The sequence below is a fragment of the Chamaea fasciata genome, unplaced genomic scaffold, assembly GCF_029207755.1.
Source record: "Chamaea fasciata isolate MVZ Bird 193981 ecotype frontalis unplaced genomic scaffold, bChaFas1.0.hap1 SCAF_4, whole genome shotgun sequence".
NCBI classification, from domain to species: Eukaryota; Metazoa; Chordata; class Aves; order Passeriformes; family Sylviidae; genus Chamaea; species Chamaea fasciata.
Window position 1 is genome coordinate 78,540,568 of NW_027094089.1, and position 24,345 is coordinate 78,564,912.

Here is a 24,345-nt window from a genome sequence, read left to right on the forward strand (position 1 = left end):
TTTTCCTGAGCTGAACTTCCATTTATTTCTTCCTTCATGGACTACCATTTATGTATTTCCCCCATCACAAGAACTGCACCTTACCTTAGCCACTATTTTATCTGGAAGTGAGTGCAGTGAAATTCAGTGTACTCAGCACGTGGGAATGAGGGCCCTGGCTGTGTCCAGCCAGCTCCAACCCAAGCACCTGTGGAAAACACTTAGCTATCCTCTCCTGTGTTGTCCCACAAGACCAGGAGTGAGCATCATTCCATTGTCTGGTTCCACTGAAAAGCCAAACTCACAATGTCAGTTTTCCTTCAGCTCTCCCCAGTGCAGAACTAAGAACATTTTGGAACTCGGTTTGGATTTCCCCTCAGATCTCAGAGGGTTATTTTCAGAGCTATTGATGTGAAATGTTCAAGCCCTTTTGAAACGAAAGGATTTGAAGGCTTACTGGGATAATTAATGGATTTCTCTCTCCCACTGTTCTGTGGGATAGGGAGTTCTGCTCTCCAGCCTGGCTGTTCCTGATGTCCATGGCTCACAGTGATGGAATAGCCTTAAGAAAGTTTCACAAGAATATAGATAATTGAATGCATCATTCGGTATGGTTTGATGATTTGCCTCAGTAATGCATTTAATGAAGGTACCCTGATTATTACAGGAACCATGGCATTATCTCAGGCTGGTTCAGCTCTCCAGGCTATAGCTGGACGTGCAATGACCTTGTCCCTGTTAAAGGAGGCTTTTTGCATTGTCACTGAAAAACTTTCCATTGCTTTTAGGCAACATCTGTATCCTTCTGATTAAAAGTGATCATAGAGTATGAGAAATTATGGTTATTTGAGCTTGTATGCTGTGGCATGACATGAATATCGTATTATTTTCAAAGATCCTGGTAATTATAATGCCCCACAATGACACTGATCCCCAAGTATAAAAATCAATTGAGCCACAGGTATAATTAGTCCTTATCAACTGGTGCTTTGCCTGAACCTTCAACAATTTCCACCTAGTGAAAAATTTCATTGCCTAGTTATTGCAAATTTGGGTCTTAAATTTATCAAGGATATGCCACAGTTTTGGCACTTCATGTTGCAAGTGTGCTGTCAGAGCTCTATACAATTGTCACTGTAGTACAGGCAGACATGAAGGTACAGCTTAAATGTTACTACAGTGTCATAATTTTATGACTTCTGAAAAGAACTTGGCAGTCTTTGCAGACAGCAAAGCCCCCGCCAGCCACCCCACAAGGAAGAAATTTCCTGGGCTGTGTTAGCTGGAGTGCAGCCAATGGATGAAGGGATTATTCTTTAAACTGGCACTCACTACACCACATCTTGATTAATCCAGCCGGTCTGGGGCCCTCCAAACCAAGCCAAATGTAAATATATAGATATAATTCCTCTAAATTATTCATATTTATACATCTCAAATTGTTCCCCTAGAGACTCCAGATCCTAATGCTAGAAATGTATCTAAACACTTCCCCGATAATAATCTTAGTGACACAGCTAGGAGATGAAGATGGATTTATTGTTGTGCGTTGCAGCCTTCACACAGAACTGCAATGCGTTTAAATCACAAGTTTGCACAGAATTGGGATCTCCATTTCCGAGCAATAAAGATCTCTCTTCTGCAGTCTGCAGATACCTAACAGTGCAATACATTATTGCAGCTTTAACGTTCACTATCTCAGGAAATTATCACAGTATCAGACAGAAAGATCTTAAGGAACATTCATACAGTAACCAATTAGAGCTGTTTGCAGGGGCCTGGCATGTGGAAAATCCTTTGCAAAAGCAGCCAGACCTGCAGCACTTAACTGATTTTCCCTGACAAAAATCTTGCTCTTTCTGCATTTTATGACACATTCACAAGTTCTGTAACCGCTGAGCCAGGAGCCCTGCAGACAGTGCCTGACCTGTTGCATACTCCTGATTTCACCTCTCTGTGCCTTAACTGAGGCAGGGCTCCTGTGAGAATGTAAAATATTCTAATAATTACAGGATCACAGCCTCATTTGGGCTGGAAGGGACCTTAAAGGTAACCCCATTCCACCCCCTATCATGGGCAGGGATGCCTTCCACTAGAAAATGATCCACTAATCATAGATTTTATCACATTACAGGAGCACAGTGGAGCCAAATTAAACTCTGTTTATCACACTAACTTCCACCCATTAACATTGACTTGAAGCCCCAATGCTGGCATTTGTATGTATTTAAATTTCCTGTCTAGGGAAATAATCCTATTTACAAGCAGAAACTCCATCATGTGATACTCTCTCAGGATTAGCCAAGGGGATTAGGATCTTTAGATCCACCACCTTATCCTCTCCAATCCGAGCCAGTCCCACTGGGAGATGGTTGGGCAAGTGGAGCAGGAGGAGATTCAGACCAACAGTAGAATTTTGCAGGAGTGTTTGTTTAGTCATGATTTTCTATTTTGAGCATCAAAAACCGTAGTACTATAAGGAATTTCTGTTGAAAGTGCAGTATTTGCTATTGTCTGTGTAATTAAAGATGTGCCACGAGGTGCACTAATTCACATGTCTAAAGACACACAGAACTATTTCACCTTTCTTACCCACAGCTGTTTCCATAGCAGTTGGAGCTGCTGGTACTTAACTGGCATACGGGGATTAAAAAGTTCCACATAAAAAGCAGAAGACTAAGCATAATAAGAATTCTTGACACTAAAATCCACTCATACCAATCAGTTAAAAGAAAGCATAAATTTGATCAGAGCATACTTAAAACTGCATTTATATAAGGATCAAAAGAGAGATAATTAACAAGCCTATGCCATCTAGTGGGCACCAGGATCCCTGTGTGGGATTTCAGTCACTCACTGCTTTTATTTGCAAAGTACAAGCAGCCAGGGCAGTGAGGCTCTGCAGTGGAAATTATCACCGTCCAGATGCCAAAACAACACTTAAGTACCTCTACAGTCTCCTTTTATGGAATTTAATATTTAATGATAACCCTCTGTGCATAGATAACCTTACCCTTTAGATCCCTAATCTCATGAAAAAGGAAACTGCACAGAAATACAACTCTGCTGTAGTACTTTTGTTGGGAAAGCTGTTGCTGAATGCATTTGTATTAATTATATATATTTAAAAATCACTGTGCCCAGGTGAAGCTTCTTCAGCTTTCATCTTGTCTTTCAAAACTGCAATAAGTCATAGTAATTAATAAAACACTCATTTGCATTTAGCTATTAATAGTGGAAATGCTGCATCACAGGTTCTTCATAATTCCAGACGTAATGGTTCCTAATCTAATTCTTACATCTGGTAATCACCATATAAATGTCAGTATTTTAACATAAATTTTATGAATGATAGTGTGGTATTTTTTTTAACATTTGCCAGCTAATCAAATCAATAGTCTTTAATGTTGGGGTGTTCTGATTTCATTGATAGCAAAACTCCTTTTCATTATACCCACACAAAAATTTGTAAAAACTGTTGATTATTGTTCTTAGCGATTTTCAACTGCTCAGCCAAGTGAGAGCCCAGGGATTAAGCCACATAAAGGCATTAATAAAAAGCATTAATAAAAAGCATTTTATGTGAATTATAATCACCCATGCCATCTGATTATTATCTATTATTCCAGTGATTTCTAGCTCAACTTAGCAGCCCTCTGCATTTCTTTTTGTAGAACATAAAACAGTCATCTAAATACATGAGGAGAGGTGGGGGGATCAAACATTTATTCCTTTAGTTGATCTTTGGAATACCACTAAGATGTACTTGAATATACTCAATAAGTCTTTCTAATTCAGCCAAGATTTTTTTAGATGTAGAACATCAGTGATTATCCAAAGGGTTTATATTTTTAAGTCATTCAAGGGCTTTTGAAATTTTTGTAAAGTATGAGGCTCACAAATGTAAATGAAATAAGATTGGGGGAATCCATCTACAAACTGAGGCAGCAAAATTCAGACTGAAGATGACAAATGCCTATGAAACCTGTGACATGCTGAAGAATCATAGAGCAGTCTGGTGTATTTGTAGGCAAACTGTTTGAAAGAAAAGGGGTGTTATATTCTCTGTGCTCTTTTTACAGTGCCTTCAAAGCATGTCACCCCAAAATAAAGAGCTTCTACTTCGCAACCGACTGCCTTGAAGAGATGAACAGGTGAGTTAAGTGTCCCCTTCACTGCGGGATTTTCTTTATCCTGTTGCTTCAATATTTCATCTCACACGGGAACAGACTCCTGGAGCCCGATGGAATGCTGGCTCATGGTGTTCTCAGGAATTAGCCTTCCATTAATTTCAACAAATACATTACGTTCTGTGGCTCATTTTTCTGACATTTCCTGCCATGACACATCTTAGTTCTGCAAAGAAAAGTTACTTGTGTTGGTCTCATCTGTGTTAATTAGAATGTTTTCTTTTACTAATGGGCTTAGGGTTCATCAACCTTGTGGTCATTTGTAGGTAAAGGCTGGAAGTCTTAGTGGGATCAGTGTTTCTGGTATATTAAACAGTGCACCCACACCAAAGCTTGCAAGAGTACACCCAGGTGGTGGGGAGAATATCTGTAGACAGAGATAGATATAGAGATATAGATAGATATACAGATATAGATAGATATAGAGATAGAGATTCAGATAGAGATAGAGATTCTCCTTCTAGTCCCAAGAACAAGCCCCAACAAATGGGACGTCAGCAGTAATAAGTTTTATTCACCACATCACTGTCCCAACATAGAGCAGAGGCAAGCAAAGTTCCATTTTTGGTGTTTCAGTGAGCTTCTAAATGTCCTTGGAATGTGCTGGGAGGACATTCCAAACTTCTCACTGGACAAGGCACTGGACAACCTGATCCAACATTAGAGCTGGCCCTACTGTGGGTGGGTGTGGGAACAGACACCTCCCAGGAGCTCTGCTAACCCAAATTACTCTGTGCTTCTCCTTTCTGATTCAGTGGTGAAGGCAGAGGTTGGGTGAAGGTGGGACGGGGCCTTAGATCCCAAAAGGCAGAGTCAGATGTCCTCCCTTCCTCCTGTTACATCAGAAAATTGTTTATTCCCAGCTGAGGTGGAAAGCACAAGGACACCTGGGACAAGCTCACCAGACTGGGAAGGCTTAAATCTTTCCTGGCACAGAAAACTGAAACTTTGAGATGTTCTTACTTACAGTCATCCCTTAATGTTTGCCAGCTTCGAAATATAGATATGGATGAGGTTTTTTCTTTGGAATATTAAGGCCTAAAAATCAGTGTTGAATTGAACATTTATATTCCGTGGCTTACATGGCTCTTCAGGTGTGTTGGGGTATGAGCCTGGCTGGAGTGAAACTATCTGAGGCCTGTTAATCCTGCACTAATGAGGGTGATGAGCTTCAGTTATCAGGAGAGAGATACTTTCAGGGTACAAGTTTGCTGAAAGATATTTTATAAATGTTGTTAATGTTCCATTGCTCAGTTCTGTATTGTGGTTCAGGTTTATTTGGACAAAACCAAAGTGAGGATGTTTTGCTGGTTTAACTCTGCCTGGTCTCCCTTGATTTCAGCTGCTGAGGTAGCCCTCGTTTGTTGAAGTGCCACTGATCCTATCTATAAATTATACATAAAATGTTCTGACTCAAGGAAAACCAGGAAGTCTTGACACACGTTTGATGAGCTGCTTTTACAACATCCATTGATTTTTCCATGGGGAGCCCAGGAAACTGCATGTTATGGCAATGAGGCCTTGGAGCACAGGAACAGTTGGGAAGGTGCCAGCATGTCTTTTCATACCATACCATCCTTTACATAATTTACATTGGAATTTACAAGAGCCTTTTCCCTGATTTTTTGGGAAGAAGGCAAAGGGTGAACTTTTACCTGAAGTATTTTGTGCAGTATTTTCCCTTCAGCAATTATGTCCCTGCAGAGCAATTGGAATTCACTCCCCACCCAAATGATGGATAACTCTGCCACCTCTGCCAAGTCCCTGGGCATCCCTGCAGCTTTTACAGGCTTCCTGGAATTCCTTCTTCCAGAGATCCTATGTGAAATTTGAAATGAGGAAGCAAGATTCATAGATGAAAAACGTGTTTAAAATACTGATTTCACAAATCTCTCTCTTCCCAGCAAATTGCTGACCCCATAATGTGAGGAAATAGGGGAAATGCTTTGCGTGGTATCTCCCATTCCTGTTTTCAGCACAGAATTTAACTGGATTTTCCCTGCTGATGGAAGTGGGGACCCCTCATGCTGTAAAGTGAAGGAGTCCTAGCATGGAAAGGAAAATTCCTCATTCACTGCGAGGGGAATATTATCCTTTCTTCAACTGCCTTTACCACCAGCTTTTGTTTTAGCAGCCCTTTTTAGAGTTTCTCACTTCAGATTCACTGTTTATTACTTTTTTTTCCATGCTGGAATATTTTAATGTGCTTTTAATCCCACATTGCTGAAGGAAGAGCTGGACCTCAGTGGGGAGGGATGGATTATTGTGTAGCAGATCGAGGCACTCAGCTGTGGCTGAGTTTTGCCTGCTGTGTTACTCAGGTTTGCAAAATTCATGCTCGTGCTGTTTTGTCAGGTCTTACACGAGCAGAGCCATGTTCTTAGAAATGAATTAATAATGAACTTGATGAGCTCATCTCTAGGTTGGTACTCCAAGCTTGTTAAAGGCCTTATTTCCCAGAAGTGCTTCATCTCCTACCACACCACACTTAACCTGTTTATGGCTTTAATTAGCATTGAATTTAATATTCAGTTGTTTTATAATATCTACTTTATTTAAAACTTACACGCCATTGAAGTCTGCAGTGCAGTGCATTTGCAATCTCATCATGGATTCCAAATATTAAATTTTTAAAGTTTCTATTTTAGGTTGAATAATTTGATCACTTTTGATTTGGATAACTGGGTTAACTTTTCAGTTTTAATAACTCCCATAAATCTTAGGCGTTCATTCAAGAAATATAACAAATAGTTGCTACTGAAACAGAATGATGATTGATTTTAAAGGAGTCACTCCTCTATTTTCCAAGACCTGAAATATTATAGCACAATATTTCTTTAAAAAGAACTGTTTCAAAATTGAAGTATTCTGAATTAAAATTCTATTGATTATAAGCAAATTTTATGGTATCTCCTATCTAATTTTATATATAGAATACAACCAAGTGAGTTACTCGAGACTTTCCCTAAATCATCCTGTTTATTACTAAAGTTAATTCAGTTTTCTCCCTTAAAATTCAGGCACATTGGTCTCTTTGACAGGTCTTGGCCAAATCAGATGGTGAGCCAGGGTTAACATATCTTTTACAGCTTCAATGCACTTTGTCTCCCCTTTATATAAACTTACACCCAAGTAAAGTTCTTGGGTGTTAATTTATATAAAGCAATTAAAAGTTTCCAGCCTGAGCCCCTATTAGACATTTTCCCTCTTAAACTGGACAAGTGAGCAGGAGATTGTCAAATCTGTCTTGCCTAATTTAACAGCTCTTTATCAGATAGAGCTGAGTAAGTTGTTACAGAGCTCTTACTCTCAGCCCCTTACCTGATAAAAAGCCAGGAGATAATTCTGCAGAAAGGAAAGGTATTTTTCAAACAGAAACCCCTGGAATGGATCTTCCCAATGGTGTTGTAATCATAAACAGCAGGTTTTCCTTTCTCTTATGTTCCCATAAACTTGTTTCAAATCCACGCCCGAGGCCACAGCAGCCCTCTAATTTATTGTTCTCACACAAAAGCTCCTAAGTGCAGCACAAGTAAAACAATTTCCTGATCAGAATTAGCTGCATGCCACAAGGACTGGGTGAAGGCATGATGTTCGCAGGAGTGCACAGGGTGATAGTGAAGCTGCTGTGTCCTGCCGGGGCAAAACACTGCAGCAGGAATTCCTAGGACTGAGCTGGAATATTCCAAACCTCCTTCTCTGGGCAAGTCACCTCCTTTCTACAGTTTCTGAATGATTTACATTAGACTTGTGAATTTCCATTTCCCCCCTCATTCAGGCCGAGCCCCAGTGGCTGATGGAGTTTGCAGTGCACAATTGTGATTGTCCAGCACCACCCAAATCAGCACTGGGGAGAGTTGATCCCTCATGCAGGAGGCAGGATCTGCACGGGCCTTCTGCACCAGTTAAAATTACAAAATTAACTTAACTGAATTCTGCTGTAAATAGTGCCAGCGTGAATTGACAGAGCTCTTCTGGGAGCCAAACAGGTCAGCTGCATTTTGTAGAGCAGATTTAGTGATTCCAGCCCAGCACATCTCTGAGGTGAAGGCAGTGTCACTGTCCATGTTGTGTTGTTTTCCTGGAGGTATGGAGTTAACCCCGCCAAATCTGAAGATTTAGTAATAGAAATAAGAAGTAATATAAATAAGAAATAATATAAATAAGTCATAGAAATAAGAAATTCCATAATAATTAATTAGCCAGACATTTAATAGCCATTATTTGGCCTATTTGAGCTGATTTTTTAAAATCCATGTGGAAGTGGAATCACACAATCTCACAAGGAAGTCATCCCATTTCATTAAAAAAATCACCTCTAAAGCCCCAAACCCCACCCATAGTTTATGCCATGCTAAGCTCAGTTCTCTTGCTTGTAAACAAAGTTTTCTTTCTCCAGAGCTTTCCTTTGGGCCAACCATTTGGTGAAAGCTCAGGTAAAAGCTTGAATAATTGAGTAAAGAGAAGTTCCAGCTGAGTGAGTTTTTGTGACTGTTTCGGTGATTTCCTTAGGACATATTATTGGTTCTAGATCAAATAACAGCCTATCAGTTATTGTGTGCTTTTATTCTCTGTGATACATGATTATATTTGTACAGTAAAATGCTGGTACCAGAGGGGTAATTTATTTGCTACAAAGCAGTGATTTTTTTTTTTTTTTTTTTTTTTTTTTTTTTTTTTTTGTCTATTACCCACTGGGGAAAAGAAAAAAACATTGAACAAAATAAACCACCCACACCAAACCAGACTTCTGAGTACAGATGCATAATTGTGCATTTGTTTGACAGAGGAAAGTTAAAAAAAATTAAAAATAAGAAAAAAAATCCCGTTAAGTGCATGAAGTAGATGCACATGCAAAGAGGGCACAGATTGGTTCACTTGTCAATTCTTAAGCTGTCTCGGGCTTTTTTCCTATTTTTCCAGCCTGACTAATCTAAGAAGACAATGCATGAAACAAGATCAACAGTCATGTCAAATTACGAAATCTGAGAGTACTCAGAGTTTATCCCATGAATGATTTTGCTTAACAAATCCCAGCAACTGTGACAAATCAAATAGCAGAGGCAGAGGCTGCTGGGGGCTGATACACAGGGAGAGATGAGCTCATGGAGAAGGGTCTGCTCAGGGTTAAATTTCACCAGGAGACGCTTTGGGGCTTCTTTTGTGTGGAGGAAAATTAAGGCATCATTTCAGCCACCCCCATTACAGCGCCCTTTATTCTCTTAAATTAATGTATTACCTGCATAATCGTAGAAAATAATGTACCTTAGGAACCCAAATGGGAAATGCATTGAGTTTTCAGGTGTTCAGAAAGAAAGACTGGTCAGAGAAGTCAGCAAGTACAAAATCAATTTTTAAATCTAGTTGTGTGTTGCAAAGAATTTTACTGTGAATTCTGGAATCTGATTATCACAGTGACGTAAAAAAAATACAAATATCAGAAATTGATCAGAAATTAAATGTAAAGTGAACTGAATATATTCTATGTATGAAATACATGGTTTGAGGGAATCTCTAATGGACTTAAAGATAACTTGATTCAAGTGAAATTTAACTTCCCCTTAGTTCTAGTTTTTCCTTTTTAACCAAAAAATCTCAAATGTAGATGGAATCTCAAAAATGAAGAAAAAAATATCTCTGCACTGAAACATTCCAAACATAAAGCTGAGGTGGTTTACAAGGGCAAGAATTAATGATGAAAAGATGCAAGGAAGATAGGAAATACATTTTATTTATTCTTTCTTTTAATGTGTCAGGATTTCATAGACCTCATTTTTGAAGGAACAGTTAACAGAGAGAAATAGTGCAAGTAGTTGGACTTTTTCTTGAATTTATACCTTTTCAGGGTATATAATTCTTTATATATTCATTTGAATTAAATGATTAATTCTAAAACCAGCCACCTGGTATGTGCAATAAGTGAGGATATTAGCAAATAAGACTTTTCTGAGCCACAGAAACTCACCTCTTCCTCACTTCTTCTCCATGAGTTTATGGAACAGTTCTAACTATAACCTAAAAATTGTAACTTTTCACCCCTTTTTCACAGGAAGAAAGAAGGTTATCCTCTTGCCCTTGGTTTTCATTCTCCTACACTACACGAAATAGTTCTCTCCAAAACTGAGATTGTTCAAGGTGTTTTATTGTTTATTTTTGCTTTTTTCCACTCTGGACTCAAAGGAACAGCCAAGGGCGGGAGTGTGATGCCACTGTGGAAACTTTGATTGCCTTCACTCCCAGAACCTTTCACTAACCACGGGCTGGCTGAGCCTTTGCTCAGCAGCAGTAAACTACAACAGCCAGGAAACAGAAATTTTTTAATTGGTATACTGAGGAGTGGCATATTCTTGTTTTCAATACAGTGTTAGGAGAGCAAAGCAATGTGCAATTTTTTCCAACTGTTTGGCCTCCATTAATATTTCCCAGTGTTTCCGTCAGTGGATGAGATCCTGATTCCTGAAAATTTGGGGCATTTTAGGCATGATTCACTCTTCAGTATCAGGCTCTGACTCTTGAGCAGCTCCTCAGCTCCTCACTGCCCTGATGCCTTCACTCATCACAGCCCAGGCCTGGGGCAGAATCAGACTCTCAGAAACGGCCATGGGCTGTAATCCCTGAGTAATAACCAGAATTATCTCAGTAAATTTAACTTAAATACTACCAGGCAGCTCTATTTTATCCCAAAGCAATGACAGCAGTGCCTGTTTGTAACCAACAGAATTAATTATAACCAAGTCTGATTTATTTAGAATTTAATTGAGACAAAGTACAAAACTTACTTGTGCATTTTGATTACTTTACTCGAGGCTAACCTTCCCCTGCCTTTGCTTCACTGAAGTACAGGCAATAAAAAACAACCCACTTCTTGGTCCCCTGTAGATTGTTACAACGAGCCTTGGTAAGACAGTGATTATATCTTATATACTAATCTCATATCTTATACAAATATCTTATTTGTACAGTCCTGGAGGTAAAATGTTGTGGCAGAGGATCCAAGGGACATTTAGTGCTGTTCTGTGTCATCACAATTTCCATCCAGAATGCAAACCCCAAGCTCTGTTGGGTGGCCTACACTCAGTGAAACATCCTGGTTAAGTTGCTTAATTATCAACAGGAAAGAATTGCTGAAATTCTCCAGGTAAAAAGGCAGGATTTGTGGGGAGGCAGCCCAGCTTTCTGCCCAGGGTCAAGGTACAGGGACGTGCACGTGAGATCCCAAAGGTGCCCCTGCCGGGGCAGCCCAGGCCTCCTTGTGACCACAGGGAAGTCCCAGAGCTACTGGGGCACAGCTCTAGAACCCTGATCAGCCATCCAGCCCGTGGGGTTGTGCTGGCCTGGTGCAGCACACAGAGCCCTGCAGTGCTCCACCCTCTGTGGGAGGTGAATCCTCCATCCCTTGAGAGTCCAGCTCTGACAGGAGCTCCCATTTCCCAACTGGACCCCAATGTTTGCCAAAGGGCACCCAGGGCAGAGTTCAGAACCAACTGCCTGCCTTTCTAAGCTCTCCACAAAGACCCTTTCATAACCTTGACTGTAGTTTTCTGAAAAATGAAAGTGGTTTGCTCATCAAGGAAATTCATCAAGTTAATGCAGGGTTCCTTTTGAACTGAGTTTGCATTTCCTTGGGAAAAAAAATATATTAACTGTAAGAAAATGAACTGTAATCTCACCACTTGTATATCTCCTGATTAACCTCAAAAACATTCACTCATGTTTTTTAAAAAAACACAAAACCTAAAATGGAGATTCTAGTTCGTTTATCAGAAGAGATTTTATCATGATAAGCCACTGAATGTCATCAGATAACCCTTTATATTGGCTTGACAAAGAGCTGACTCTGAATTGTGGTAAATGAGGTAAGAAAGTCCTTGTAACTATAGCTGGGGATGATCTTGGCCTTTGGAGGAGAAAAGCCTGAGTAGCCTTAGAGAAGGAAGATTAACTTCAGCTAATTCCAGATTTGGCCATTGAGGCCATATGCCTAAAGCTGATACCCTGGGTATCCTCAGAACATCCCTGGCTCTGGAAAGTCAATCGTAACACTTCACCCGGTGTCTATATATGCTTCCAAGATCTGACACCCTCAAATAAACAACGAGCAACAAAAGAAATTTTGCAAGAAATTTAAGACAATATAAATATCCACGCACTGACCACACAAATGGCTGTGTCTGTTTTAACTTGGAAAATGGTAATTAGTCCTAATTTATTGTTGGTGCTTCAGCAGAACCTCCATTGAAGGCACTGAGCCATCCTGCTTAATTGCCAAAGGCATATGGCAAAGTATGACTAAAACTATTTTGCTCCAGTGCTAATGAGTTTAGAAATTTGGGAACAACTGATGAAAAACCAGTGAATACAAATGCTTAATAATGAGCAGGGAATGATGTCATTGCCATTCCTGCAATAAAGGATCTGCCTTGCAAGGGAAGCAAATGGCAGGCGATCAAGGCACCGTTTGCTGAGGGAAATGATGCTGGTGAGGACTGTGCAAAAGCTCCTCTGTAAATCTGTTAATCCATTTTAAATGTACTTCCCTCATGATAAAGATGAGTTATTGATGTGCTGATGCAAACAACGGCTGTAAGCAGTCCTAACCCTGCAGTTGGTATTTGGGAAAACTAATCATCACTTCCATTTTCATCTCCAATTTGCTCACTTCTGGCTTAATACTGAGAGGCAAAGCAATATGATTGTACAGTTCTTTATTTTCATAGTTTTGCAAGCAAATTAAACCCTCTCACAATTCCCTGTAAGAAGTGAATGTTGTTGTCCCCTTTGGCTACTTAGGGAAGTCATAAGATCCGTGGAAGGCTCTGCTGCAGGCCGTGCAGTGAGTCGGTGCTGTATCCAATATTACAGATTAAGATCATTGCTCGGAGCCTCTGCGGAGCTGCTGAGACCAGGAGATCAATACGTGCTGAACTGTGCGCTATTTTTAGTGGAGAGTTCACTCTTCCTTCATTTTCTGCCTCCTTGCTGTGCCTCCCATCTCCCACACACCACTCTCCTGGACAATAACAGTCACATATGTCCTTAAAAGCTTTTTTTTCTCCTCTAGAACAAGTGGGAAAGAATGACACTGAACAGTTTTCTTGTTTTAATCTGCGAAACAACTCGTCCTTTTGATATTGCATGTACTGTTCACTAATGTCTGGCTTGAGGCCTGTGAAAGATGTTTTTGTAATTATAATGTTCATTAACCAAGAAGATAATTATTAGCAAATTTGATGTTGCAAATGTTCAAAAACCAAAAAAGAGCTGCTTCTAGATAAACTCTCACATCAACATTCTGGGAAATTAATGACATAATTAAGAATTTAGTCACCGAGGAAGAGAATGGTTAAAAACATCCCAGGCATTATAGATGTCACTATTAGGGCTTTTTTCATCTCCTTGTTGATGAAATTAAGATAATTCTTGATTTTCCATTTGCTGAGCATTTAAGAAGTGACTTTTCCCTCTGTGTGTTAATTTCTTTTTTTCCCTTAGGTTTTCAATTATATATATTGAATAAACATCCAGTAATTTTTACACAAAGAAAACTCAAATTGGTATTTTCCCCAAAATAAACCACAATATTTTCCTAATGAAGTAAAGACTCTTACTTTCTATCAAATTAAAAATTTTGGGGACAAACAAAGAACCAGGCACATCCAATGCCAAATGCAAATATTTAAGTACTTGCAATTTACCAAGTCTTGTTTTAGAAGCCCAAAAGTCTGTATTAAACAAATTTAGGGAAAATAATGTTGATATCACAGCTCAACAACACTGAATGTTTATATCACCAGCATTGTGAATCCAGACTAGCAAATAACCAAACTGCCATAGGCTGTTTTAGCTTTCAGAGGATACAAGCTTAATACAACTTATTATTTCCCAACACAGGTTTTCAGACAATAATTATGATAATTCTATTTTATTTCCTAGTATTTTGGCAATTCAGGCAAGTTCTTGAAACAAATAGAAGCAGCAATCAGAATAAATGGGATAAATCCTTCACTCCCACTTATCAGCCACCCAACACATCTGAATCCATGGGTTTAACAGCCTTTCTGCATTAGGTGCTGTGACTGACTTTTTCAGATGTTAAGGATGTAGACGCCTTCAGATTTACATGAGATGTTGCTTTTAAATACCTCTCTTTATCTTCCTTATTTTTATTGTTCCATTAGATGGATGAATCGCTTGGGTCTCGCAGCAATTGGTTACACACCTGATGACAAGGATATTCACCCAGATGAAGGTAATGCTTCAGTGATTATAATTAGGAAAAGAGAGCAGACACTAAAAATCTGTTCAGTATTTCAATAAAGCTGGAGAGGTCATAACTGACTTCTTTATCAACATATGGCCATACCTTTTCAAGTATCAATTTTGATAAGAATACATTTCCTTGAAGGACTACATTTATTGGTGCCACCACCAAAGAAAATAAAATCTTGAGCAGTAATTTTAAGAAATATTTAAGATGAGTGATAAAGAGAATGTGGTGTTCAGGGTGACGTATGATCTCCCAGATTCCAGCCCTCAAGGATGTTCCTCCCCCTAAAACCAGTGCAGACATCACGGACTTGGGGCAATGTGTGCTTCAGCAATATTTGTTTGAACCTCCTGAGCTCAGGTGCCAGCCTTGGCCTTTTCCCAGCACACACAGTGGAACCTGTTATGCCCACTTAATTTAAGTGTTCAGGCTTGTGGAATGAGGTTTGTGTTTAAAAGTCAACAAGCAGAAGTTGGTTTTTATGTGCAGTGGGAGTCAGGTGCCCAAGCTGCCTTCTGTAACACTTCCCTAAAGCATTCAGAGGTTCCTGAGCTCCCTGTATGCAGGGCGGCGGTACCAGACCTTTCAACCAGCCTGTTCCTGAGTGGCTGCCGAGCCCTGCAGGTGACTGGGGAAGGTTTACTTCACCACGGAAAGATGTTGTTAAAATGTGGGATCTGCTTGCTTGTGGAAAAGCACCCGAGTAAAACCTGGAATGCTCTGTCAGCAGATTACTGGAGCGAAAGTGACCAGGATGACATCGACGGCTCCCTGACCCTGAAGCAGGAGGGCTCCTCCACGCTGTGTGACACCTACCACCGCACACCCTCAGTGAGTCACAGACACTGCATGTGACCCTAGGTCACCAAAAACATCTCTGTGCCTTGCCTTGCACCTCCCTTGTCCTGGGATATTTAAGCACCATAAAGGCGGTGGAACAAAGCCAGATGTGATTGTAAAAATGAAATTACTGCCGCTCCTCATGAGCCAAGACCTGGATTTTTCCATAGCAAATCAGTTAGAAAGGAAGGAGAGGTAAATGTCTCCTGACACAGATCTGTCACCAGACTGGAAACGTGACCTTTTTTTGTAGGACTGGTGAAACTACACACCATAACAGCAACAGAATATTCAAATTTTACCTTTGCTGCAGAATATGGAAAGAATGTGGTGGATGGGATAGTTTGTATTTATTGCGACTGATTTTCAACTATGAATATTGGATACTGGATGCTAGAGATTAAGATCAGCTCACATTCACCCAGTAATCATGCTTTAGTTATTTTTTGAAGAACAAATCTTTCTAAGAAAGGGGTTTTTTTACATTGTGTACAATACCATGGTAATGACAGTATTGCAAATAGAACATTTCTATTAGACAAAACACAGGCAATTATGATAATTATTCTATAATTCTAAGCACAGATAGGACTGTTCTCTATTTTTCTTTCAGATTTTTCTTCAGCGTGAATGACACGATCCTCACACAGCCAGAACCAAAGAAAGAGTGACTGAGACAACAGCATCACATGGGTGAAGTTCAGACTGATTTTCACCCATGTGATGCTGTTTTATCAACTGGGATACAGGTTAAGCCCCTCCCTTTCTGTTTTTCCACATTTTTGCCTTTCTCTTTGTTTTGAATTAAATTTATACACAGACCCAGCAGAATTCACTCAAATCGTTTCACAAGTTCAACAGTCCCCCAGCCAAAAATCTTCCTGGGTGCTGAAGTGTTGTTTTTTTTTGTTTCGGTTTGTATTTTGGTTTTTTTTCTGTTTGGCCCCTAAAAAAAGGAAAAGAAATCCAATTATGGTTTCTTTTGGAGATTTCTACTATCCTCAGCTGGACTGAGTGTAAGCTGGAAGGGTCTTCAGGAAACCTGCACCAGTGTTACACTTTTCTTTCCATCAGGAGTTGCTTGTGGGCAGAGAATGTGCAAAACAAGAATAGGGAGTGGTTAAAAGAGCGCTTGTATAAAAGTTGTCACTGCTAATTCTCTTCTGTTTACAGTGATTCATGTTACGACAAATCAAACCCATCAGTCCCTCTGATTACTAGATATCATGCAGTGTTTCACACTGCAGTTATTTTCTTGGGTCTGTTCAAAACCTTGTCTCATGGGCAGATGTTTTTGTATCTTTCCAGGTGAATTCTTCAAGTCCATTCCCTGAAGCCAAACAAGGTCGACACTTTTCCAGTGAATCAACATATTCCCACTCTTCTGCCGAGGACTCCCGGCAGGATGCAGCAGGCAGCACACACTCCTCGGGATGCAGACCTCCCTACCGAGAACGGCGCTCGTGGCAGGACCTGATAGAGACTCCCTTAACCAGTTCAGGGCTCCATTTCCTCCAGACTGTCCCTCCGGAGGCAGAGTACATGAGCAGCCGGCCCGGAATGTCACCGGACAAGCGGAGACAAGCCACGCTGCCCGTCCAGAGGCGCCACAATTTTGAGCAGGATGGGCCTTTTCCTCTGGTGGAATGTCCGAGGGGACACAGCTCCCACGGGCGGCCCCAGAAACAGCGCAGCCAAAGCCTGCCCCGAAACAGAGACGTCCGCGGGAAGGGACACGGGAAGTCCATCGAAGGGACCGATGACGATCTGGAAGAGAAGGTTCCTATTAGAAGGCACAATAGTTTCTGTGCAGAAGGTAAGCTCTGGGAGATGTTCGGATCCACTTTACTGCCATCAAAATCCAGAGTATTGCCAGTATTCTCAGCAAGGATTCTCAACAGTTCAACCACTGCTGGATGCTGGCAAACACAGGAGTTTGTAATTGAAATACCAGGATATAGCACTGAGAGTTGAGCTTTGGGATGGTGCAAATGTTCTTGTCTCATCAAAACTAACATTGCAGAACTGAGCAATAGATTAAGATGGTACTGAAGTTGCAGTATTGCTGATTTTAGAGACTTCATCTGAACGATCAGGTTTGTTTTTATGTTTTCCCTTTCAGAAAACATAAAAGAAATTGAAGAAATCACAGATGGTCTGCAAGAGCTCTACAGAACTCTGGAAGAAGCCAGTCTGTCAGCTTTCGGGGAGCAGCGCCCCTCCACCAAGCAGGAGTTCCGCAAGTCTTTCGTGAAGCGGTGTAACGACCCCGTGATCAACGAAAAGCTGCACCACATCCGAGTCCTCAAGAGCACTTTAAAAGTAAGGCTTTATCCCTGATTTTGTGTGTAAGGAACATAAACTAGGAAAAGCCTAATTGTGCATCATAGGATGCTGATGGGTGGGAGGGACCTTAAGGCCCATCCAGTCCCACCCCCTGCCATGGGCAGAGACACCTTTCGATATCCCAGGTTGTTCCAAGCACTGTCCAACCTGGCCCTGGACAATTCCTGGGATCCAGGGGCAGCCACAGCTTCTCTGGGTACGCTGTGCAAGGGCCTCCCCACCCTCATAGCCAGGAATTCCTCCCAATATCCCAGTTAACCCTGCCCTCTGGCATTGTGAAGACATTCCCCCTTGTCCTTAATGTCACTATATGTCCTTAATCTGTTTATCTTTCTATTGTTAATGCTTTTTTTGTTGCTTTAAAATTAAGTTTCAAATAAACTAAACATTCTTGAAAGCAAACATCTTCTCCAGCTTAAGGGAAAAAAAAGAGATTACTTGGCACTCTGTGCAGGCAATATGCAGCACATGCCACAGACTGAGCTGTCAAACAGTTTATGCTGTAACAGTTCCTGAATTTAGGTAAATATTAAAGTTTCCATAGTAGTTTTCCTGGCACTTGGCATTAAAGTTAAAGAAGAAATAAAGTGCTGAAATACAAAATTTCATTTTGACCTGTCCTCTGTCTTTCTGGAATTTTCCAGGCAAAGGAAGGGGATCTCACAGTTATCAACAGCCTTCTGGATGACCCAAACTTAACATCCAAGAAGTTCAAAGATTGGAAATTAAAGAACTATGAGTTCTTCCTGGACATTTGTGAGTACAGTGCTGCTGGGAAGTCTCAAAATGGAGCCTCTGAACTGGCAAGCTCAGCCCCAATGCTGACACACACGCACTCGTTCATCGAGACTCACGTGTGACAGAAGCCTCAGCCTGGGTCACTGCTGGGTGCCCTGACAGATGCAGTCAGACAAACACTGGGGAATTTATTTCTAAGGTACTCAGCAGTACTGTAAATACTTGGGTAGGAGATTAGTGCCACAGGATGCCTACTTACATTGCATGATAAGACAATAATATTCTTTATAAATTTTTTTGTTTGCTATTATCAACCAACATCCATATCAAGCTCTGCATTAGAAAGAAGCAGTGCAGAAGTGTAACTGAAAATAAATACCAGTATATTTAAAGTACTGTACTAAAACTCAGCTTATAGTATGAGCTCCTACAGTCATTTTATATATTTAGATATATATAAAAAATACATATCTATGTATATAAAATGTAACATGGTAGTTGACATTTCCTTTTAAAATGCCCTAAAGTTCACATTTTCACACATTTTTCTGGAGAAAAAATATAAAAAAATGAAGACATGAATACATTGGCCACTCTTAGAGATGAACATTTATTTTTGCAACATTTCCAGGTAGTGACCATCTTTGCAAATAAAAGGACAGAGTTATCAAAATGTAAACTCAATCCCTATAGTGTGCCTTAAAATGTACACTGTACATCTAAGAAATAGATCCCAGTCTGGCCCTATGGGCACTCTGTACATGCGATTTAAATACTGTGTTTGTAACATGCTGTGCCTGCCTTTAAATGAAGGAACACAAGCAAGCAGGTTTGGCACAGAGGCAAGATACGAGTAGAACAATATTGGTTGTTCACTAATGCTGCAAATTAAACTGGTTTTAATAGAATTTGAAGTATTTCATGGTGAAAGAAAAAAAAAACAAAACATCTGCACTGAGTAAGGTACATACTGCAGGTTTTCATCGTTTCTTCACTGTGAATTTAAGTGACACATGACTGTGAGTCACAAAATTCAAAAAAAAAAAGCATGAGAATGAAGCTAAAAAAACCTTCTGAACTAATCAATTACATTCTGTGATAGGCTGACATCTATAGCTGAGTTAATTATTCAAAATTATGTAATGTCTGGCAATAATTTTTAACTGCTAGCAGTACATTTGCAAGTGAGTGAAGTATTGAAAACGTCATTCGAAAACCAATCGGTGTTGATTGGTTTGGGAAGACACACAAGTGTATTTCACTTCCTTGCATGGGTGAAAACAGTTTGTAAGAATCAGATTTTGGGGAAAATACTTGTATTCTTACAGGGAAAAAAAGATTTCTCTGAATGCTACTGAACATAGATTTCAAAGCCATTCACAGTTTGCTTTGACTCTGCTTACTAATATAGCTCTTAAAGGAGAATGAAGGGGATGTAAATATAGGTGATGTCGTTTCACTGAAAGAGATTTCACTGAAACAATTTCACTGATAATTTTTTCACAAGATAAACTTAATTGTCTCTCATCCATCAAGGACTGTAAAATTAATACAGGTTGGTATAATAGAGAAAAAAATGTCATCTCTGTGAGGTCCGAATATCCAGGGAGAGATTTCATTATTCCCAAAGCCAGACCAAGTGAAGGTGTCCTGGGTGTTTAGTTCTGTCTCCACAGAGCAGCTGAGGGTGTATGACCTTGGCTGAATGGGGAAAAAATGTCATGGGAAAGCTCCTGGGTTGAGACAAGGACAGGGAGATAACCTGCTAATGGTTATCACAGGCAAAACAAACCTGACTTGGGTAAAATTCATTTATTAACAATTTAAAATACAATTGCATACTGAGAAACAAAGACAAAATTAAAAACAGCTTTCCCTTGCCTCCTCCCTTCTTTCCAGTTTTAATTTCACTGCTTCATTTCCAGCGACCAACAGCATAAATTAAAGAATCCGTTTAGAAATTAATTCATGTTATACATGCAAGGAGTGATGGATAGACACAGAAATAGTTATGCAGATTGAACTATCAAAATTTCTAAAGAAATTTAAATATGCCTATTGTTTCAAACCCAAAAGATGGTTTGTGCTTTCATAATGCAAAGATCTACATTATTTCCAAACAGCTTTCTGAAAGGATTTTCAAATGCCACTGCATCATCACTCAAGACATAACTGAGCATATTCAGTGAAGTCACAAGTAAATAGAGAAGACTACTTATAGATGCAGCTGAAAATGAGAAACATAATTGGGAAGATAGATTTCTCAGAAATAACCCAAGTAGCAGGGAAAACTGGTTATCTCTGTTTTAAGTTTAAATACTATTTCTGTAATGTGAAGAGATGAGATAAATAGTGGAGAGTTCATACATTCTCTCAGCTAATCTTTAAAATTCTTTCAGTGTCATGAGATCATTCTTTCTGAAATTCCTGGAATTTTGAGTCTGCATTCTGCTCTTGCAGAGCAGCTCTCAGCAAATGTGATTTGCACTGAATAGGCCAAATAAAACGTCCAGGAAATTCATCAGATGAAATGAGATGCAATACACTGGAGAAATTCTCTCTAATGGGCTTAAGATTAACTGGGAGAAAAGTTTGAACCACTTGTCTGGCATTGCTTGTGCCTTAGAGCAAGCAAAATCTAATTGCTAAATTAAGCAATACAAAGACTTTATTTTCTCACAAATGTCAGCTGGCATTTGGAAGCCATTTCACAAGAACTTATCATCCCACTGGCACATGTACACAAGCCCTTCCCTCCCTGCCACGGGTTTCTTCCTTCTGGACCTAGGTGCCAACCTAAATGGACTGCAGAGAGGAATGTAGTCACCTCAGCACAATTATTTGGATTTTCACCACCTTTGAACTCACTGGAATGCAAAGTGCAATACAGATACTGTATTTAAAAATTCATGCACCAAATCCTGCTTATGTATTAAAATACGGCCAATTCTCCTGTACCAACAGGTACTTAAACACACTGTACATAGCAGCTGGAATTGTTGTGGTCGTTTTGATGTCATATTTTTAAATAATAAAAGAACAAGGTTTGGCTGTTGAGTTCTTCAAGGGAAATAAACATCATGTATACAATAGACTTATTAATTTACCAGTTTTCCTGCCTGAATTCTCAGGTAAAACTCGGTTTTTAACATACACAACAATATGGATGTGCTTTATTTAACTGGATCTTATTAAAGTTAGAGTCTTCATTCAGAATTCCTGCAGGTAAAATGTCTCAGCCCACAGACTTTCTCTGACACTCCACAAGCTGAGTCTTTTTGTTACTGGCTATTTTTCATTACAACTGATTTAATGCTCCCCCTGAGCTACTGATTCCCCTCCTTTTTTAATGCTGGTCTGTATTCAGTGACATGTCAGATCTTTGAAAGTGTCTTAATAGCTCTCTCAGCAACACTTCCTGAGAGAACCTAGACATTTTTCTTGGTTTCATTATTTTAAGTGAAAAACTACCCTAAGCTTGCTCTAATTGACACAAACAAAAATCAAAGGAGGAGGAGGAGGAGAGAGTTGTTTTCAGCATATTCAGATCTCAGCAGCTGCCTTTTGAGCTGGAAATGTGGTGCTCCACTGGCTTTTTCCAAGGAAAAAGAAATGAGTGTTGCAGAGGACTGTACATGGCCTGTTAAGCCTGCTCACACTCCTCTCAGCAGTTACAGAACAACTCGTTCTCCAAGGTCTTGTGAAGGACGGTACAGGTACCTTTGAATGAGTTACTTTACTCCCACTCCCAGTGGCTCTGGGAAGGGCTCAGCCTCCTCAAAAATTGTACAGTTCTGCTACTGACCTTTAGGAGATTTCACTTTAAATGTTAATAGGACCTCTGGGAGAAAAATGAAGAATCTGATAGAAATTGTTTAACTCAACAGAAATCTGAGGAGAACAAAGAACATTCTTATCTTTGTCTCAAGTAATGCGAATTAGGCCAAGATTATCACATACCTTATTTGCCATAATATTTCTTTATGGGGTCTTACTGTCTTCCAAAGTGATAAAAGCATTCTTTCTGCAAAAAATAACAGTATTTATGACCAAGGTGAAATAGCTGGGGGCTGTTGATCCTTGAGAAGGGACAGCTCTGCCAGCAGAGCTATTTTGTGACAATTCACCATCAGTTTGTACAAACCCTTCACGCAGTGGGGAACAAAGTCCTTCAAAGATGATTTGTGTAAAACGACCCTTGGCTAAGGCACGATGCAGCACAACAAAACCAGCCCCCCTCTTCAAGGCCTATCAGCTGCTTCCGAACTAGAGGATACCACCAGGCAAATCCAATTAAAAGTTTAAACAGTCAATACGTACAAGCAAGTCTTATGTCTGTGCCTGGATTCTGACTGTCCCCAGATCCAGTCCTAGGGAAATTCCTTAAGGAAGAGAGGACAAGCCTCTCAATGGGCTTGAAGCCCATTCATGGCATACCCAGGTTCCCTACATTTAATGTTAGAGAAATAATTGTTGGCTTGGTCTCGTAAAGGATTTTATTCTCTCCTCAGTTTTCACAGTAGGTAAATGGTGCTTTAGGGCAGCCAGAAGGGCACAGGTTTTCCATGGTAGATTTTCCATGTACCATACACCTTTAGGCCACAACACATCATCTTCCCTGCTGCCAAATGATGTTTATTCACCTCTAGGACAAAAAATGGGTAATAACAGGAAAGACTGGAGAAGCAATATTAGCTATTTCATTTATATTCAGTATTAGAAAGTTCTTTTTCTTCTAGAATGTTTCCCTCACTAAAGCTGAGGCTCAGGGTAGGCTTCCCAGGCAGGATGCTGTGGGCAAAGGTCCTCCATCTCCTCTCTCAGATGAATTCATACCACGTGGCTGAGGCTCTTGATGGGTGTTAAGTGGGAACAGATCTGAAAATCCCATCTGAATATCAGCTGATGCATGGAAATTTCATGGCTATTTAAACCAAAACTAGTAAGTTTTATTTCCATAGTTGATGTTTATAGTTATTTTCATTGCTCCTATTATACACAAGTGAAATGTGATGTTTCTGATCAGTTCCACTCTCTAATATGTGAGCAGGGAACTCCCCACTCCAGATATAACTAATAGATAAAGAAACATTTTTTAAAGCTTATTTTCTATCTTTTACGGGTCTTGCACATCCAGGAGGAGGTTTATAAATAATATTGTTTAAGCTTTTATCAGGTTTGAAGACAGGTGATATACTACTGGGACCTCCTCTTAAAAAAAAAAAATTAAATAATTCAGACAGAAACTGCCTTCAGGAAAAGAACCACATTCACTCTTAATGCAAGCTGGACAGATATATCTTTATTTTATATATTTTATTTTTATCAAGAACATACATGTATTAGAAGTGACAGCTAGGGACTTTTAGCATTTAGGCCACTGTTTGAGCAGTATTTGAAAGAAAGCAACCTTGTAAAAATGATCAAATATGTCGACAACCTGCTGCTTGACCAGCTAAGCCCTGTAGCTTCTGTCCTCACATTTCTAGAATATTGTTCATCCTCAGGCATTGGTGGGGGTATCAATACAGATCTTTTTACTAACAGTAAATGCATCTGTCCGAATGCTGCAGATTAACTAAGGATGTCACATTATACATATTAACTACTGCATTTTTTCACTAGCAACCACAAAACAAATATGTCTCAACAAATTGTGTTCACTGGCCAAAATACCAGTAAGACCCCGTTATCAGTTAGGACTCCTGTTTTACTGAGAAACAAGGATTTCAGTTTAAAAATCTGACGAGAAAACAGGTTAGGATATAGGAGAAAAGCACTAGTATTAATAAACATTTTACATTTGACACAGACTGTATTACAAAGACAATATCCTTGTAAGATCATTAATTGCTGGGCCATAGGAGACTTTCATCTAGGTTACTAAATAGCTAATAAACCTTGTATAGAGCCTTTTTTAGGTAATGCTTACATGTATGGAAATGTATGACACCCTTGTTCTATGGCTTGCACTTTACTTGCATT

At 39.7% G+C, this 24,345-nt stretch overlaps 1 protein-coding gene across 1 annotated transcript in view; it reads left to right on the forward strand.

The window, feature by feature from the left end:
* The window catches only part of LOC136288703 (connector enhancer of kinase suppressor of ras 2-like), a 40,872-nt gene extending 22,141 nt beyond the window's left edge, over positions 1 to 18,731 (forward strand). Inside the window, exons 7-12 of the mRNA XM_066182179.1 lie at positions 4,062 to 4,133; positions 14,348 to 14,418; positions 15,167 to 15,267; positions 16,585 to 17,092; positions 17,399 to 17,598; positions 18,267 to 18,731. Of these exons, the coding sequence (XP_066038276.1) occupies positions 4,062 to 4,133; positions 14,348 to 14,418; positions 15,167 to 15,267; positions 16,585 to 17,092; positions 17,399 to 17,598; positions 18,267 to 18,482 (1,168 nt within the window). The 3' untranslated portion in view covers positions 18,483 to 18,731. The remainder of the gene's footprint in view (positions 1 to 4,061; positions 4,134 to 14,347; positions 14,419 to 15,166; positions 15,268 to 16,584; positions 17,093 to 17,398; positions 17,599 to 18,266) is intronic.
* Positions 18,732 to 24,345: the final 5,614 nt, after the last annotated feature.